At 44.8% G+C, this 18,169-nt stretch overlaps 1 protein-coding gene and 1 long non-coding RNA gene across 6 annotated transcripts in view; one reads left to right on the forward strand and one right to left on the reverse strand.

Annotated features, from left to right (window-relative positions):
- LOC141117628 (cholesterol 24-hydroxylase-like) overlaps window positions 1-18,169 on the forward strand; it is a 170,596-nt gene that overhangs the window by 69,752 nt on the left and 82,675 nt on the right. For 4 of the 5 annotated variants that reach the window (XM_073610571.1, XM_073610574.1, XM_073610573.1 and 1 more), the window contains one exon: window positions 11,386-12,565. The exons of the other annotated variant lie outside the window; for it this stretch is intronic. In XM_073610571.1, the coding sequence (XP_073466672.1) occupies window positions 11,386-11,547 (162 nt within the window). In that variant the 3' untranslated portion in view covers window positions 11,548-12,565. Of the gene's footprint in view, window positions 1-11,385; window positions 12,566-18,169 lie in introns of those variants that run through there. 5 annotated transcript variants of the gene reach the window in all.
- Window positions 12,192-18,169, reverse strand: part of LOC141117630 (uncharacterized) — a 28,001-nt gene continuing 22,023 nt past the window's right edge. The window contains exon 3 of the long non-coding RNA XR_012237187.1: window positions 12,192-12,528. This is a non-coding gene — a long non-coding RNA (uncharacterized lncRNA). The remainder of the gene's footprint in view (window positions 12,529-18,169) is intronic.

Here is an 18,169-nt window from a genome sequence, read left to right on the forward strand (position 1 = left end):
CCGCCATTGGTACCACCACCACTCGTACCACCGTCATCGGTACCACCACCACCCATACCGCCACCTGTACCGCCATCACCACCTGTACCGCCACCACCACCCGTACCGCCATTGGTACCACCACCTGTACCGCCATCGGTACCACCACCACCCGTACCGCCACCGGTACCACAATCACCACCTGTACCGCCACCGGTACCGCAATCACCACCTGTACCGCCACCACCACCTGTACTGCCATCGGTACCACCACCACCCGTACCGCCACCGGTACTGCCACCACCACCTGTACCGCCACCGGTACCACAATCACCACCTGTACCGCCACCACCACCTGTACCACCATCGGTACCACCACCACCCGTACTGCCACCGGTACCGCCACCACCACAACCACCCGTACCACCATCGGTACCACCACCACCACCCGTACCACCATTGGTACCACCACCACCCATACCACCATCTGTACCACCACACAGGCCCGCCAATAAGCATTGACATAATGTCCCAAAGGGTTTACACACCTGAGGAGGCATATGAGATTCTTGCCATGTCAGATGATGAGAGCAGTGGGGAGCTCACATCATCTGGTTCGGAATACGAGCCAGTGGAGGATAGTGAATCAGAGTCCGAGTCCGCGGAGGAAACTGTCCCTCCCAAAAGAATGAGATCAGGACCAAGATCAGGACCAAGATCAGGAGATCTGCCCACCACCAGCAGCGCCAGACCCCAGGAAGAGGAAGAGGAGCCCAGTACAAGCACTGGAATTACCCGCCCAACCCGAAGAACCCAGCCCCAGTCCTACCTTCCCGATGCCCTGGCAAACCCCTTATGGTTGCCTGCCAACTCAGGAACCGCTATCATCCCCCCTTTCACCGCACAGCCAGGCGTGCAGCCCGACACTACAAATTTTTCTGAATTCGATTATTTTTCTTTATTTTTCCCACAAGATTTTCTGCAGAATATGGTGGATCAAACTAATTTGTATGCATCCCAATTTATTGCTGCCAACCCCAATTCTTCCTACGCCCGCATGTTCCAGTGGCGATGTGTCACACTGGATGAATTTAAATTGTTTTTGGGCCTTACTTTCAGTATGGGGCTTACAAAAAAGAACGAAGTCCATGCATATTGGTCCACCCACCCCATCCAACACATGCCCATATATTTCGCTGTCATGTCCTGGACAAGATACGACATGATTATACGTTTTCTCCACTTCAATGACAATTCCCAGTGCCCTCCCTGAGATCATCCCAACCATGACAAATTGTACAAGATACGCCCCCTAATCAATTCCTTTTCCCAGCGATTTAGAGAAGTTTTCATCCCAGACCAAAAGATTTGTGTGGACGAGTCCCTCATACATTTCACTGGCCGACTGCACTTCAAGCAGTATATACCAAGCAAGAGAGCCAGGTATGGGCTGAAGTTAAATAAATTATGTGATCGAGGCACTGGATATTGCCCCACATATATTGGAACCAGTGGGAAAATTGTCTGGGAGCTGGCATGCCCCCTATTCGACAAAGGATACCGTTTATATGTCGACAACTATTATACCAGCCTGCCCCTTTTTCGTCACCTTTATAGCAAAAAAAAACCCGGCCTGTGGTACCTTAAAAAAAAACCATAAGGGATTCCCACAAAATCTGTTGGCGAAAAAATTACAAAAGGGAGAATCGGCATTCATGAGGAACGAGGAGGTGTTGGCCATGAAGTGGAGGGACAAGAAAGATATCCACATCCTCTCTACCATCCACAATGACACCATGGTGGAGATCCAAAGAAGATGCGGCCCCATTGTAAAGCCCAAATGTGTCCACGACTACAATATGTATATGGGGGGGGGGTGGATTTAAATGTTTAGATGCTACAGCCCTATTTATCAAACAGAAAGTCCCGTTACTGGTACAAGAAAGTTGCCTTTCACCTGTTTCACATGGCCCTTTTTAATTTGTTTGTCTGCTACCAAAAAAGCAACTCAAAACCAACAAGTCACCTACCTCAAGTATATTGAATATATCGTCACTGCCCTCATTTACCAACAAGGTCCCGCCCCAGGAAGCATTCGCTCGGATAATGTGAGTCGACTTCACGAGCAACACTTTCCCTATAGCATTCCCCCCACAGAATCTGGAAGAAGACGCCAATTGAAATGCCGTGTATGCAGCAGAGGAGGAGTAAGAAGAGATTCCAGCTATTATTGTCCCCAATGTCCCTCCCAACCTGGCCTGTGCATCGGAGATTGCTTCAAAAATTATCATACATCCATTCAATATTAGTTCCCTGTATTATTACCAGACTGCCATTTCCCCATTTGCCTGCTACCATGCTAATTAACTGACCCTGGCCTATTTACTGACGATGTCTTTGCTTGCCGATTGAAACCACGTTTCTGACTTGCACGTGTACCAACCTCAGCCTGTTTACCGACGATGCCTCTGCCTGCCGATTGAAACCACGTTTCTGACTTCCACGTGTACCGACCTTGGCCTCTTAATCGACCACGTTTTTGCCTGCCACTTGGACTGATCTTTTGGCCATCTACTTTAGTACACAGGGGTCTCACATGTGTGAGGGGCTTTAGAATAGCGTTCTGAGTAGAGAAAACCAGTTTTTCGTTTTTTGTGCTCCTAGAACAGGGTCTGGTTGCCCGGAGGCTTCAAAGTGATTTGGGTGGGAGAAGCCTCTACCCCTGTCCCCCTGGCCCTAAGCTTGATGGTCCTTCCTGCTGCCTGGACCAATACTTTGGCTGTGCTGACCATATTGCTGCCTGTAAAGACCCATGACATTATGGACCATGTTTCTTCCTGCTGTTTTGGACCAATACTTTGGCTGTGTTGACCATATATCTGCCTGCTGCCTCTACTGACTTTGGACAGTATTTCTGCCGGGACACCTCTGCCTGCTACCTGGACCTGTGCTTTGGCTGTGCTCTGGCTGTGCTTTGGCTGTGCTCTGGCTGTGCTGACAGTATCTCTGCCTGTACGAACTATGGACAGTATTCCTGCCTGCTGCCTGGATGATTGCTTTTGCTGTCACTGACCTCATTCCTGCCTGCTGCCTGGACCGATGCTCTCCTCTGTGGACCACTGCACTTCTAAAACCACAGGTAATCTTTTGTTATTTGGTATGTACCTGCTATGTGTTAGAAATATGAAGGGCCTTCAAAAATGTAATTAATGCTGTTAGAATGCCTGGAGGTGCTACTTGGATTTTCGGCCTCTGTATGTGGCCAGGCTGTGTAAAAGTCTCAAACATGTGGTATCGCCATACTCAGGAGGAGTAGCAGAATGTATTTTGGGGTGTCATTTTTGCTATGTACATGCTATGCGTTATAAATATCTTATAAAGGGACAACTTTGTGTAAAAAAAAAAAAATGCATTTTCATTTTTTTCCACATTTTCCAAAAACTTCTGGAAAAAAATGAACCATTCAAAAGATTAATTATGCCTCATAGATTATATGTTGGGGTGTGTGCTTTCCAAAATGGGTTCATTTTGTGGATACTTCCATTGTTCTGGTGCTCCAGGGCCTTCAAAACTGTAATAGGTGGTTGAGAAAGGATATGTGCAATTTATGCTTGTAAAACGAATGAAAGTGCTACTTCAATGTTGGGCCTTTGTATGTGGCCAGGCTGTGTAAAAGCCTCACATATGTGGTATCGCCATACTCAGGAGGAGTAGAGGAATGCATTTTGGGTTGTCATTTTTGCTACGTACATGCTATGTGTTAGAAATATCTTATAAATGGACAACTTTGTGTAAAAAAAAAATGCATTTTCATTTTTTTTCCACTTTTTTCAAAACCTTTTGGAAAAAAATGAACCGTTCAAAAGACTCATTATGCCTCACAGATTATATGTTGGGGTGTGTGCTTTCCAAAATGGGTTCATTTTGTGGATAATTCCATTGTTCTGGTGCTCCAGGGCCTTCAAAACTGTAATAGGTGGTTGAGAAAGGATATGTGCAATTTATGCTTGAAAAACGCATGAAAGTGCTACTTCAGTGTTGGCCCTTTGTATGTGGCCAGGCTGTGTAAAAGTCTCACACATGTGGTATCGCCATACTCAGGAGGAGTAGCAGAATGTATTTTGGGGTGTAGTTGCAATTATGCATATGCTGTGTGAGAGAAATAACCTGTTAATATGACCAGTTTATGTAAAAAAAAAAAAAAAAAAAATCTTAATTTTCCCAAGAATTGTGGGAAAAAATTACAGCTTCAAAAAACTCACCATGCCTCTTAGTAAATACTTTGGACTGTCTACTTTCCAAAAAGGGGTCATTTTGGGGGGTATTTGTACCTTCCTGGCTTGTTAGTGTCTTAAGAAATGAGATAGGCCTTCAGGTGAGATAGTACATCAGGTGTGATCAATTTTCAGTGATTGGCACCATAGTTTGTAGACTTTCACAAAGACCAAATAATATACATTAATTTGGGTTATTTTTACCAAAGATATGTAGCAGTATAAATTTTGGCACAAATTTATGAAGAAAAATGACTTGTTTGCAAAATGTTACAATAGAAACTAAAAAACAGTACGTTTTTTTCTAAATTTTCGCAGTTTTTTTGCTTATATCGCAAAAAATGAAAAACCCAGTGGTGATTAAATACCACCAAAAGAAAGCTCTATTTCTGAGAAGAAAATGATAAACATTTTGTTTGGATACAGTGTAGCATGACTGAGTAATTGTCATTCAAAGTGTGAGAGCGCTGAAAGCTGAAAATTGGTCTGGGCGGGAAGGTGCATAAGTGCCTGGTATTGAAGTGGTTAAAGGATTGCCCCAGTAGGTTTGTAACCACTTTCCACTATAAACATAAGTATATGGAGAAAATTCTGCTTAAACATTGGGATATCTTACAACAGGATCCCCATCTTTCAGCTGTACTCCCTCCTCATCCGAAAGTTACGTACCGAAGGGCTCCCAATTTGAAGCGCAAAATTGCCCCAAGTAAGCTCAAATCCATTGTAGCCTCTCCTGCTGTACCCATACTAATATCTTTGGTGGGTATGTACCAGTGCCGTAAGGCCTTGTGTAAAACTTGCCATTTTGTCCATCACGGACAAAAGTCTTTTACCACCAAAGGCAAAACCTATATGTTAAAGGACTTTTTCAATTGCTCGTCGGACTTCGTTATCTATGGCCTTGGTTGCCCTTCGCGGGCTGATCTATGTAGGTCGGACTATCAGGGCTCTTAGACAGAGATTTGGCGAGCATAGAAGGTTTATTGAGGGCGGCACTGATCCTCACAGTGTCCCGAGACACTTTGCGGTGGCCCACCAGAGCTCTACGGTAGGCCTCAAGGTGTGGGTGAACGAACAGATCCCCAAGTCTCTTCCTCCTGCTGAAAGGTTCAAGAAGCTTTGCGCTCGTGAAACTTTCTGGATATATACCCTGGATGCCCTGTCGCCAGAAGGAATTAATGAGAGTATCGAGATTTCCGCCATTTTGTAATAAACTTCTTTAGCTCCATATTGATCGATTTTCATGATTTAGATGATATATAATAATAACTTTTCCATTTTTTTCTTTTAATGGTTGCTGGTATGTTTTAGATCACTTCAGCTTAATTTCCTTCTCTTCCCCCTCCCCCCTTCCCCACTCCCCCCCTCCTTTTTTTCCCATTGTTTTTAATCACTAGTGGTTTTCAACCGTTAGTATTTTTAATCTATATATTTTTATCTATATATTATTTATATGTCTATAAGCTTTTTTCAATGACCAGTAGTAATTTTATTGTAATTTTGTTATTGTTTGTCATCATCATCTATTATTTGGGCTACGTCATTGATACTTATAATTGTATTGCCTGTGTTTTTGTTCACGTATATGTGTGCATGCGTGTGTATGTGCGTGTGTGCACATGCATGCACACATGTTCATATAGCTCTTTTTGTAGGCTCGTTTTCAGTACGATCGTGTTGGCATGGGGCCTGCTTTGCGTGTGGTAGAGACACATGCAATACCTCCCTTTTCCTCATTAGAATTATTTATTGTCCAAAAATTGCATTTTCAGGTATCCATTCCACCCTTCCATTGTACACTACTGTCTTTGATAATTTTTATGCCTACATTCGTTTCGCCTGTGCTGCCGACTATTGTTTGTTGTTCCATACCCCATTGCTGACACTTCTGGTAATAACTGCTGTGACCACTCCCCCAGTCCTGTTCGTCACCTCTGCCCCCTCCTCTCCTTTTCGTCTGGACCAATCATAGCATTTTTCGCCCCAGCCCCTCCCCCTACATTATATTCTTATGGCATCCAGTCCCATCCATCCATAGCCTGATGAAGGGGCGCGACTGTCACGTCACCACAGCCCGTACGCCCTGTAAACGCGTCGCTCGATCAGTGACGTCATCTCTCCTCGCCGGCTATCCACCTGCGCTCCGAGCCTCGTTTTGGATCTTGTCACCACTGCGGCCGATGATATTCCCCATGACGGATTTTTCACATTCACATGCCCTCTGATGACTTCTTAAATGTGAGTGTGATAGATACCTGTTTTAATGAATAAATTGTTTTATGTCTACACCCAGAGGCGCCTCTCTCTTTTGTTTTTTCTCAGGATTTGGAATCTGGTTTCAGTTCCCAGTGAAGGCAGCCCTACAGGTGGACTTATTGTCTTGGTTCTATGGACCCTTGGACTCCCTTTCTGCACACATATGACTGTGATATAAATATAAATATTTATATATCCACCATTGTGGCTCCTTCCACATATTTTACCTGTTACATTCCCTAGTTTTAATATCTCCATAGTTTCATATGCATTGTTTTCCTGACCATTCATATATCAGTTTGTAGGTTGGGGGGTTCGCTCCATTGCCGTTTCCAGTTCATTGCGCCTATACTTGCATATTAAAGTACAATTGCACCCTATATAGTCTCCCCTCCATACTTCTATTCTCAGTTCTCTCAAGTCCAGCTCTGAAGATTTGGATAGCTGTACGATGTAGTCAGTGATATCTCATTGGATCGGGAACAGGTGAGTGTTAAAGTGATTGTAAACAATCACCTTGTAAAACAACCCATTCAGTTTAAAAAAGAAATGAAAGGCAAAACATTTGTGTATAGATTAAAAAAACATTATAAATACCTTTTTTCCCTTTTCTTATAAGTGATCACATTTCCTCTGTTCTCAGCTGCAAAAGAGCTGGGGGAGGAGAAGCAGCAGTACACTGAGCTTCCCAGTGAATGGCTGTGCAGGGAGGGGGGTGTCAGGACAAGTTTTATCATTGGAGGGGAGTACACTGAGTTCCCAGCATAGCTAGATAACTGACCATTGTGTGCTCTCCTGCCTAGTGTGGTCAGTTTTTAATAGGAAAGCAGAGGGACTGGCAGGAACAGCAGGGATTTCACATAAAGGAAGCAATACAAAGAGAACAGGATACTTTCTCATACAAGTACATGGTATAGCAGGCACATATCAGGAATATGAAGTGTTGTAACAAACACTTTAAGCAGCCCATAGATGACTCAATTTCTCCATCAACACATTTAGTGTTGATGGGGGAATGCATACCATGGCGCTATTGTGTTCTGCCAGCGGGGGGGACAGCCTTCCTGGATGGCAGAACACAATGAATACTGCTAGTGCTTATAGCTGCCGGCAATAATCGTATGTAAAAAATCTGCATACATGGATCGAATCTCATCCGCTTCATCATCGGTCCCTGTATAGCCAGCTTATGACTGGGAGAAAGGGTGCAGTTACATATTAACTCTCCAGTCTCTACCAAACATTGAGTATCCAACTTGTGAACTGACCCTTTGAAGGGGTTTTGAACTCTTACCTATACCCAGAGCAGTGACTGGCCTCAGGTGGCGCACAGTGGTGAAACAAATCCTCCTACATAAGTGGTGCCTGTTTATTTGCAGCCATCTGACCTGTACTTCCTTGTAAGACTCAGAGATGAAAAGGATTTTTCACAGACTCATTAAGCAAGGGGCCCGGGAGATGCAGCTATGCACTGTGCAAGAGCCCTGAGAGCTGAATGGAGGGAAGGGACCCCTTCACACAGGAACAGAGCTGAGGCTGTCAATCAGATTGATCCCTCTCCTTTCTCTTGGTGTCTGGTAAATTTGTCATAAGTGACTTATGCTGATAACAGACACTTAGGCTGGGTTCACACTAGTGCGATGTTAGGCAATGCATGTGATTCGCACCGCACTGCTGTACAGATCACATACAAATGCCTGTGCGATGCGAATTCAGCCATACACATTGTATGGGTGAATTTGCATCGCATTCACACCAATAAGGTACAGGATCCTTTTTTTTGGTCCACACTGGAATCGGATTACATTGGTGTTTACACCCATGTGTTCCGATTCCTGCACCATTTGACAGTTCACACTGCGATATGCGAACTGATTGGGGGGTGTCTTTAACTTTCTATTGACATGCGCAGTGGTTCGCATAGTGCAGTGTGAATTGCCTGCGAGTCCTATGCGATGCGGGATCAGCCACTGGAATCGTGCCGGTTCCCGCATCACACGAGTGTGAACTGCCACTTAGTGCATTGGAGAGATGCAAAAACACTATAGAAATATGTGCTTTGTTCATATTTCATGTCTGAGGTTTAGAACCACTTTAAATCACTCTACTCAAATTCTATTTCACAAGACAGTATAAATGAGTAGATGCTTATGTGTTACAGAATAATCAGGGCTGTTTTTTTACACACTCCCTGAAATTCATAAAGACTGGCGCACACAGATTTTGCGAAAGTGTCTCTTATGTGTTCTAAAAGAGTTACAGCATGTGCTAAATTAATGTACCTGTCGAAAACTTGCACTTGAATCCCGGCCAATCAGGAAGCGGGTTTTAAAACCGGTCACCCGATTGGCTGAAAAGACAGGTGATCCTTTTAGATGCCTAGGAGGAGGAGGGAAGCCGCCATGGAGGAGAGGACTCGAAGCCAAGACACTGCACCACGTTGCCTGCCACCCCCCCATGATGGGGTAAGTACCAGAACAGTGGGTGCTGCTCGGGGGGGGAGGAATGGGTGGTTGCTTGCCGAAACCCCCCCTCCAAAAAAAAAAAAAAAACACCAGCCACCACCGGCCACAATGTAAAATATTTTAGAACTACCTGAATTTGTTACGCGAGTCGCTGTCAGAGCCAAAGAAGTTGCAGAAGCTTCGTGAATTTGGAGCAATACATTAACAAGAGTAATTAACATCAGAAAAGTGGCTCAGCAGCTTTATTGAATTTCCCCATTGATATTCTCTACTTCCATATTCCTCCAAATCTCAGTTTAAATGTCAGAGCCCTCGGTCGGGGGAAGTGCATTTGACAGTTTCTTACAAATGTTGACCACTCTGTTGTGATATCTCTTTGTTTAAAGCGAAGTTCCAGACGTTTCCGTGTTTATTAAAAGTCAACAGCTACAAAAAGTGTAGCTGCTGACTTTCAATAAACACTCACCTGTCCTAGGATCCGGCGATGCAGCCTCCTGAAGCCTCCGTTCTCTCCCTCGCCTCTCCCTGGTGCCGGCATCACTAGTGTGGGCACCTGGCTGTGAGAGCTTGCGGCTTTACAGTCGGGTACCCACTGCGCATGCGTGAGCCCCGCTGCACATCCTGAATGGCCGGGGAATCTTCTGGGACCTGTGACATAACCCAGAAGATTGCAGTTAGAGGAGAACTTCCGCTCGAGCCGCCTAGGCAGTCCGAACGGAAGTGGGAGCTGGGTACCTGTCAAAACTAAGTACCTGCCCCCCCTCGCCAAAAAAATGAAATGTGGCATGTCATTACTTGAGCCCTATTGGCCTCTATTCAGCAGCTCACCGCAAAGGCAGGGGACTGTCCTGGAGATAACATTCAAGTTTAAAAAGTGAAAGAGAGTTCCAAATGAAAAATCCTTAAGAGTCAAAATTCTTTATTGTTCAACTGATTAAAACAAGCAGCTCAAAAGCCACCAATAAGGTCTGGGTGTGGTGGTAGATCATGGACTGAAGAATCCTGAGGAGCTGGCCTGGGGTTTTTGGTAGAGCTCCGATTTTCCACCAAAAAGAAAAAAAAAAAAAAAAGAGATGGAGGCAGGAGAGCCCTCACTGTATAGTGTAATAGATTAATTAGAAAACAAGAAAACCATGCTTCCACAATAAAAGGCAAAAATGGTCCAAATGGACTTACAATTACTATCTCCATGCAGGGTCAGTGTGGCGGCTCTCTATGCCTCGGCATTCCCATCCTGGGTGCTCTTTGAGGGTTCTCAGGTGGGTGAATGAAGTGGTAGAAAGAATCAGCACAAAAAGAACCGTTAGGTAGTTCTATTGGCAGAAGCGCCCGATGTGATTGTTCAAAGGATAGGCATGAGTCGTCTGCTTTAGTAAAACATCCAATTACTTTATTTCACCAAATAAAATGCGTTTTGTGGCTTTAAATTGCAACTTCCTCAGTTCAAGGTGATACAATTGGTGTCTGCGGGTAAAAAAAGTTGTCATAGGGTACAATAGGTATTTAACATAACTCAAAAGCACAGTCTAAAAAAACAGTCAAATAAATGTAAAGCATATAAAAAGCAACCAAATATCAGAAGTGTGCAAATAAAGCCACCAATGCATTTTGGGGGGGCCCAATGAAAAGGGATTGTGTGACCCCCCAAACCGCATTTGTGGCTTTTGCCCTGGTTGTGGTACCCAGTAGAACAATAATGACTTTGGACTCCCAAGGATTTCTCATTTGGCTCTCATTTTGACTTATTACACTTGGATTTCTCAACTCGGGTGAATGTTCTTTCCTGGAGAGTTCCCTGCCTTTGTGGTGACCTGCCAAATAGAGGCCCATTGGGCTCAAGTAATGACTGTGTCCACATTTTGACGACCTGTGAAAATCTTTATCCAGCTCCCCTCTACTACTGAAACAAGTAAAAGGATTGAGCCGGCAACTCTGTAGTCCATATAGCGATTTTAATAGTTGGTGACAAAAAGTGCCAAGCAAAACCACTGATGCGTTTCGGCAACAGCCTTAGTCAATACATCCCCTCTACTACTGCCGCATGGCCAGCAGGTGTGCAGATCAGCATCTTAAACACAGAGAGATCACAATAGCATTCCAGAGGTTTGCACCTTCCCCTTGGTGCTCTCTTTGAACTTTTGCACATCTTCTGTGGCCTGTATAAGGGGCTCCCATTCCGCCTGCTGGATTCTTTTAATTTCTTTCATATTATGGAGATTGTAACAGAAGGAGATGAAACACAAAGGGGTACAGGAAGACCTAAAACTCCCATTGGACAGCAACACAATCAGAAATTATGGCAGGGAGATCTCTGTCTTGGAACATTTTAAATATGAGAAGCTGCATGAGTTGTATCTAAATTGTTACTGTTGGGTGTACCGAAAACTGATTTTATGTGTCTTCCTATATAGATGGAAGCGAAGGTGGTATTAGCCAAGCTCCTGCAGAGATTCGAGTTTGAGTTGGTGGAAGGACAAAGCTTTGAGATATACGACACAGGCTCTCTACGGCCCATGGGAGGGGCAATATGTAGACTGAGGCCCCGAACAATCTCTGGAACCACAAAGAAATAGAGTTTTTATGTATATTGTTTCATGTAGAGACTATGTCAAATAACTGTCTAAAATAAGAAGACTATGTAAAAGTCTATATACTAATGAGTTTACAAACAAAAAAAAAAAATGTAATTGTAAAGGGTCAGCTTACTTTTACCAGAAAACTGCTTATACATGTAAGGGATGCCTGTAGGTTGAAATAAACTGTGTAGCTTTCACCAAAGTTAAATAATGTCCTAACCATAGGAGTAGGCCATTTATGTACTTCTGAAACCCTGGCCAAAACACTCCCAGAGATGGCATGATCCTGTCCTGCCTTGTTGCTAGGACGTTGCTAAGACACTCCCAGCTAAATCAAACTCCTTTGCGTGCACTCTTTATCCCCAGTTGCTGTAGCTTTGAGCTTAGTGATGCTATGATAGAGGAGATAGTGGACCACACATGTGCCAGGGTTTGAGAGCTCACTCCAGTGATGGCTGGAGTGAGCAGTAGCAGCTGGGAGTGAACCTTAGCAAAGTCCTAGCAACAAGGCAGGATGGGATGATGCCATCTGTGGGAGTTTTTCAACCAGGCTACAGGAGGTACATTCAAGGCCCTGGGTAAGTTACATAAATTGCCTACACCTATAGCAAGGGCATCATTCAACTTCAGTCAAAGCTGCAGTTTGTTTTTATCTACAGGCACCCCTTACCTGCTTAGGCAGATTTGTGGTAAAATGGAACTAACTCTTTAAACTAAAAATGCATAGAGAGCTATGTATTTTTGAATGTATTTGTTGAAAAGCAAAGAATGTAGATATGGACGTGTTATATACTAGTATTCAAGATGCTAATACCAGATCAAATTCAGATACTTACATTGCTTGTTACAAGGGCCACAGTGAAGCGTTTGTGTAAAAAATTCCATATGCTCATCTGTGTGTAATTTTTGTTTTGTATTCCTTCCCTTTGTACTTTTAGGCATTGTGCCTTGACAGTTTTTTCGTTTTTTTTGTAATTCCTGCATTTTTAGTAAAAATTAAAGAAAAAAAAAAGCATTTAATCTTGTAGTAATGATTACAAACCTGCATTACTGTTTGTTTTTTAAATATGTCTTCAAGTTCAGCGTTATTATTATCCCGAGTAACACATTTGGAGCTCAGTGGTGGACCAAATCTCTAAGGGTCCTGCGGATGAACTATTCTTGAGCTCTTCGGTCAACAACTACAGCCCAAATACAAACACGTATACAGTACACTAAATACAGATAAAGAGTAGTCTTTGTTATACCCTAAACACTCTTCATGATATGCAACTGGGATTAGTTGCATATCATGTATTCTCTAGCAGTAATGCCTTTCTGATACTAGGGGGGTGTCTGTTTATAAAGCCTTTGTTGCACTAATGTCAAAACATTCATGCAAGTTGAACAACATTTCCCATATTTTAAAATATGTATCATAAGCTCCATGTAGTGACTAGAATGCAGTATTAAAGAAAAACATATTGCAGTAGGGTTCCCGGCATGAAGCCGTAAGGCTACACTGCCGGATACCCTTACCCGCAATGGCGGCAGCAGCACACGACAGCTGATGGAAACATCAGCTGCGGTGCCAACATCGCTGGACTCCAGGACAGGTAAGTGTCTTAATGTTAAAAGCCAGCAGCTGCAGTATGTGTAGCTGCAGGCTTTTCATTTTTTTTTTTTTTTTTTTCTTTTTGCGCAGAACACCGCTTTAAGGAGTGGCCTCCAGACACTCCATTCAGCCCTTGTTTGACAGTTTCCCTACTGAGTCTGCGGACTTCTTCACACTTCTAAGGCTAGAGTCAGGGGCGGACTGACCATTGAGCCACTCGGGCACTGCCCGAGGGCCCTGGGCCACTAGGGGGCCCCATCAGGGTTGCCAGCCTCAGTAAAACCAGGGACAGTATATATAAATCTGTGTTTTTTTTACATCTGTCTGTGTATACTGTGTGTACATGTATGTGTATACTGTGTGATTGTATACTGTGTGTGTGTATACTGTGTGGCCCCATAATCTCTGACTGCCTGGGGGCCCCATAATCTCCTATTGCCCGGGGGCCCCATGAGTTATCAGTCCGCCCCTGGCTAGAGTCCTTTAGTTCACTGGGGGACGTGCCATCAGAGTGTGAAAATAGGACATGCACCCCACCACCAGGGTCAGGAAGTTTGGATCTGGAAATTAAAATAAGGAGGGCAACGGGCAAGAACCCATCGGAGGCGAACCACACAGAGGCATTACATTCAGGCTGGGCGAAAAGCGGGATTGAAACGGCGACAAGATGGGCATCAGAAACAGGTTTAGCAGGCTCTATGTCATCAGGCTGGGCAAAGGACACCAGGTCATCAGGCTGGGCAGCAAGCAGAGGCACATCAAGCTGGGCAGCAGGCAGAGGCACGTCAAGCTGGGCAGCAGGTTCTGGATCATCTGGCTGGGTAGCAGGCTCTGGGTCATCGGGCTGGGCAGCAGACACTAAAACATCAGGCCGGGCAGCGAGCACCGTATCAGCAGGCTGGGTAACTGGTACCGGCTCAACAGGCTGGGAAACGGGCACCGGCCCAGTAGGTTGGGAAACAGGCACCGGCCCAGTAGGCTGGGAAACGGGCACCGGCCCAGTAGGCTGGGAAACGGGCACCGGCCCAGTAGGCTGGGAAATGGGCACCAGCTCAGCAAGCTGGGCGACAGGCACCGGCTCAGCAAGCCGGATGACGGATGGAGTGGAGGCAGGATTGGATACTGGTATGATGGTATGGGTTGAGAAAAACTTCTGCTTCTTTTTGGTTTTAGCCACTAAAGATGTGTATGTGGATACAGGGCTGTAGGTAGTGGATGCAGCTGGTAGAAGGGAAGAGCGGAAGGATGGGAAGACAGAGGGAGCTGATTTTGAAGGGAGATTTAGTGGAGCTGATGGAGGCAGCCAAGAAGAAGCAGAAGGGTTAAAGACAGGGTAGATGCAGGAGGAGGAAACAGGGTACTGGTACTTCATTGGTAGAAGGGTGTATTGGGCGGCAACTGTGGTTGTTGGGGGTAAAGGAGAGGAAGACATCCCAGCAGGCTGGTATCTAGCCACAGAAATGGGTGGTTGGGAGCTGACAACAAACTTGACCAGGCCTATAATAGCGATTGCACAAAAACAGGTTTGCACATCGCTCGTCTGACCAGAGACTGCACTGACTCAATACATTCTGCAAGCACCTGTTGAGGACAAGCTGAATATTGTTCAAAGAAAAAGGCTGAGTCATCTTCCAATAGCCAAACCAAAGACTCTACCTGAGCTGCACTAAAAGGGGGTGTATAATCATCACCTTCTCTAGACTGGCATCGGACAGGGCCAACTCAGCACAGATCTGAATCAATGGTTGCACTTCTTGAAACAAAATACTGCCTTGATAAAAACATAACCTAGACGGATGTATTCTAACAAATGTTCCCTAGTGCATTCACTTAATGTCTGATAACAAAAATCTCTGTCATCTTTTGCCAGGAGCAAATACAGAATATCTTCCAGATGCATCTTTCAATAATAGCAAGTGCTCAGACCCAATTCCCAGGTGCAACCGATCTGATTGTATGGCTTCAGAATTCTGTCACGGGATGTCATACACAGACATCCAATACAGGTGATCAGATCGTTGGGCTGCACCAAGGAATTAGGAACCAACAAATAAGTTAAAAAAGTACGTTTATTTAAAATAAAGACACACGTGCAAACCAAACAGCAAAACATAAACGAGTGATAAGTGCAAGACACAGCAAAACCCCAAAACACCTAACTATCTAACTAATACATATACACAAGCAAAGGAAACAAACATGAAATAAACAAGGCAGGGACAGAGCAAAAGAGGAACAGAAGTCAGGTATAAGGAAGCGGACCGTAAAGGGAGCAGGTAACAGGTCCCAAGTACAGGATACACGGAACGGGGTCCAGGACACAGCAGGAACAAAAGCAGGTTCAGGGATAGCAGAGGGAAGCATTTGAGCTTTGGTTCAGGGCGGGTTTATATAGACCAGCAGACACACAACAGGTGTGCTTGATAGCTGGTTGGTAATCCAGGCAGAGAGACACCTGCTGGTGGTCACCAGAATTATATGAATTTGGTGCAGGTGAAACCAGTAATGACACCGTTCCTGACACAAGATTTCTGGCCTTGTCCAGTCTAATGAGGACCTCCAAGGCCAAAGATAGCTGACATCCTTCAATATGTAGTGGGTTGTGAGGCATAGTGGGTGCAAAAGATGGTGAAAGCCATTGGGGACCAGACACTTCTTGGATGTAAAAGAGGTTTTACTTCTTTTGATAGTCCTTTTTGTATTTTTTGGGGGAAAGAGGGTTAGGGCCAGGACACCCTTAAGTAGTTATTCAATTAGCAGACTCCAAGACTTCAATAGGAGACAGCTGTGCAGGGAAAGGCCCCAGCAAGGCGTAATTTCTGCACATGCAGGAATGCTGTCTCCTATGGCAACAGTCCTTTAACAGTTCCTAACTCAAACGTAACAGTCCTTTCAGCTCCACTACAACTGCCTCTTGTAGTTCTTGAACACTCGAGCTCCCGGTCTCTCACTAGACCCTCTCATTCACTGACTAAATCCCTTGAGCTCCTCCAAGGTTGGCGATGGTATCTCCCTCAAGTGTCACCCATGCATCCCTGCTGGGTCCCTTGCTTGGTACTCTAGATACTTCTCAAGCTTCACCTCTGCTAACCTGTGAGGTCCCTGGCTTGACTAACAAGGCTGCCCTGCAAGTGTCTCCGCCACAGGTTGGGTCCCTGACTTGATCACTGCATGAAGTTTCCCGATTCTCCACCGTGCCCGTTTGTTGAGAATATGGTTCCGGTACTTTCTTCAGTTACTCACTGTGGTCCCTGGTAAAGGTGGTTGGACAGCTTCCCTTCTACCTCCGACCACTGACAGGTTCTCCGGCCGACAGAACCGTCACTTTCGGTTGGACTGCAAGCCGCAGTCCCAACCGTGTGCTGCCCTCTTACTTCTGGATAGGCCCTCACACAGCCTGGCAGCTAGGGGCCCCCCGGGATAGGCCCAATCTCCGGTTTTGCAGCCCGGGGAGTACGACACACGTCCACCCAGACAGCCGTCCAGGTGGCACAGAACAGCGATTACCTGACCTCACCCGAATATATACGTTCTCCCAGCAGGCCAAGGGATTCAAGAAAACCCCTGCTCATTGGCTGAGATACCCCACATACCCATAACCTGACCTTGGGTTGCCCTCTAATATCTAGTACCACCAAGTTCCCGGCCACCTAGTGGTAGAAGAGAAAAGTGCAACAAGGCCAAATTTAGGGAGAAATCAATAGATCTCTATCAATTGACTAAGATGACTACTCTTCGCAAGTAAATTTGTGAGGAGGTTCCTGACTAAACCCCAGGGTGCTACATCAGGGGCATTTTTTCAATTGACCACTAATGTATGGGAGCATTCTTTCCAGTGACCCTTTTTTAATTAATTTTAGCAGGGGTTCATTGAGACCTGAAAAAATATTTCAGGGATTCCCATGGAGTAGAAAGGTTGAGAAAGTTTGCATTAATTACAGTAGATGTTGGCAAGCTACTGATGGGTTGCCAACCATGAGTATATACAATGTATGTAGTTATATGACGGTTGGCATACTTGCTTACCTATATGCATTATTTGTTGAAAGAATGCTTCTTACATTGGTGGTCAATGGAAAGAATGCCCCTTACATTGGTGGTCAATGGAAAGAATGTTCCTTACATTGGTGGGCAGTGGAAAGAATGTTCCTTACATTGGTGGCCACACCTTTGGGTTCATAGTAACACTTGTAAATGCTACGCTGGCTGCTAAAAATAATAGAACATAGGGCTGTCAATTATTAAACAGCAACAAACTTGATTCACCTGGATTTGTCCAACCTCGTTCAGACTGAGGCAATTTCAATAATACAGAGTCAGCGCATTATGAAAAACTTATATAACTCTGCAGTGTATATTTTTAACCCATATGCTGCCTGCAAGGTTTTAACGCCAGCAAAAGGCAGATGATAACAGCTCTGCAAATGTTGGCAAAAGCAACTATACACAATGCAGAGAACTTACCAAAAAATATAAACAGAAAAATAATATGCATGGCGTGGGGACTCATAGCAGCCAATCGAAAAGCAAAGCAAAAGCAGAACTGTTTGCTGTAACTGATTAAAACAAGTGAGCCGGAGCTTGGCTTCAATTTGTTAGTGTATTTAAATCTGCGTCAGTGGCGGCCTGTCCATGCAGGGCGCAGGGGCGCCGCCCCTCTGATCCATGCACCCGGCCCCTAATCTACATGCAGGGCGCCAGATGCATGGCCTGCAATGGGATTTTTTTTTCTTAAAGCACAATTAGAGCCTGAGACTCAAATATTCCGCGCTTAGGATCAAAACCAGCAAGGAACTGCAGCCCCCCAAGCAAAAGGAAAACACCAAAGTGCAATCCACGTACTAAAGTATGTTCTAATAGGGGAATGGCGCTGTTCACAAACAATTTAAGGAGGTGAAAGCTAACAAGTGAATAAATGAATCAAAATATATAAAATGTGTCCACCAAAGTCCACAACAAATATGATGAAAAAATCCTAAAAAATGCTACAACCATTTACAGTGTATATATCATATAGGATGTGGG

Source organism: Aquarana catesbeiana, linkage group LG13 (assembly GCF_042186555.1).
Source record: "Aquarana catesbeiana isolate 2022-GZ linkage group LG13, ASM4218655v1, whole genome shotgun sequence".
NCBI classification, from domain to species: Eukaryota; Metazoa; Chordata; class Amphibia; order Anura; family Ranidae; genus Aquarana; species Aquarana catesbeiana.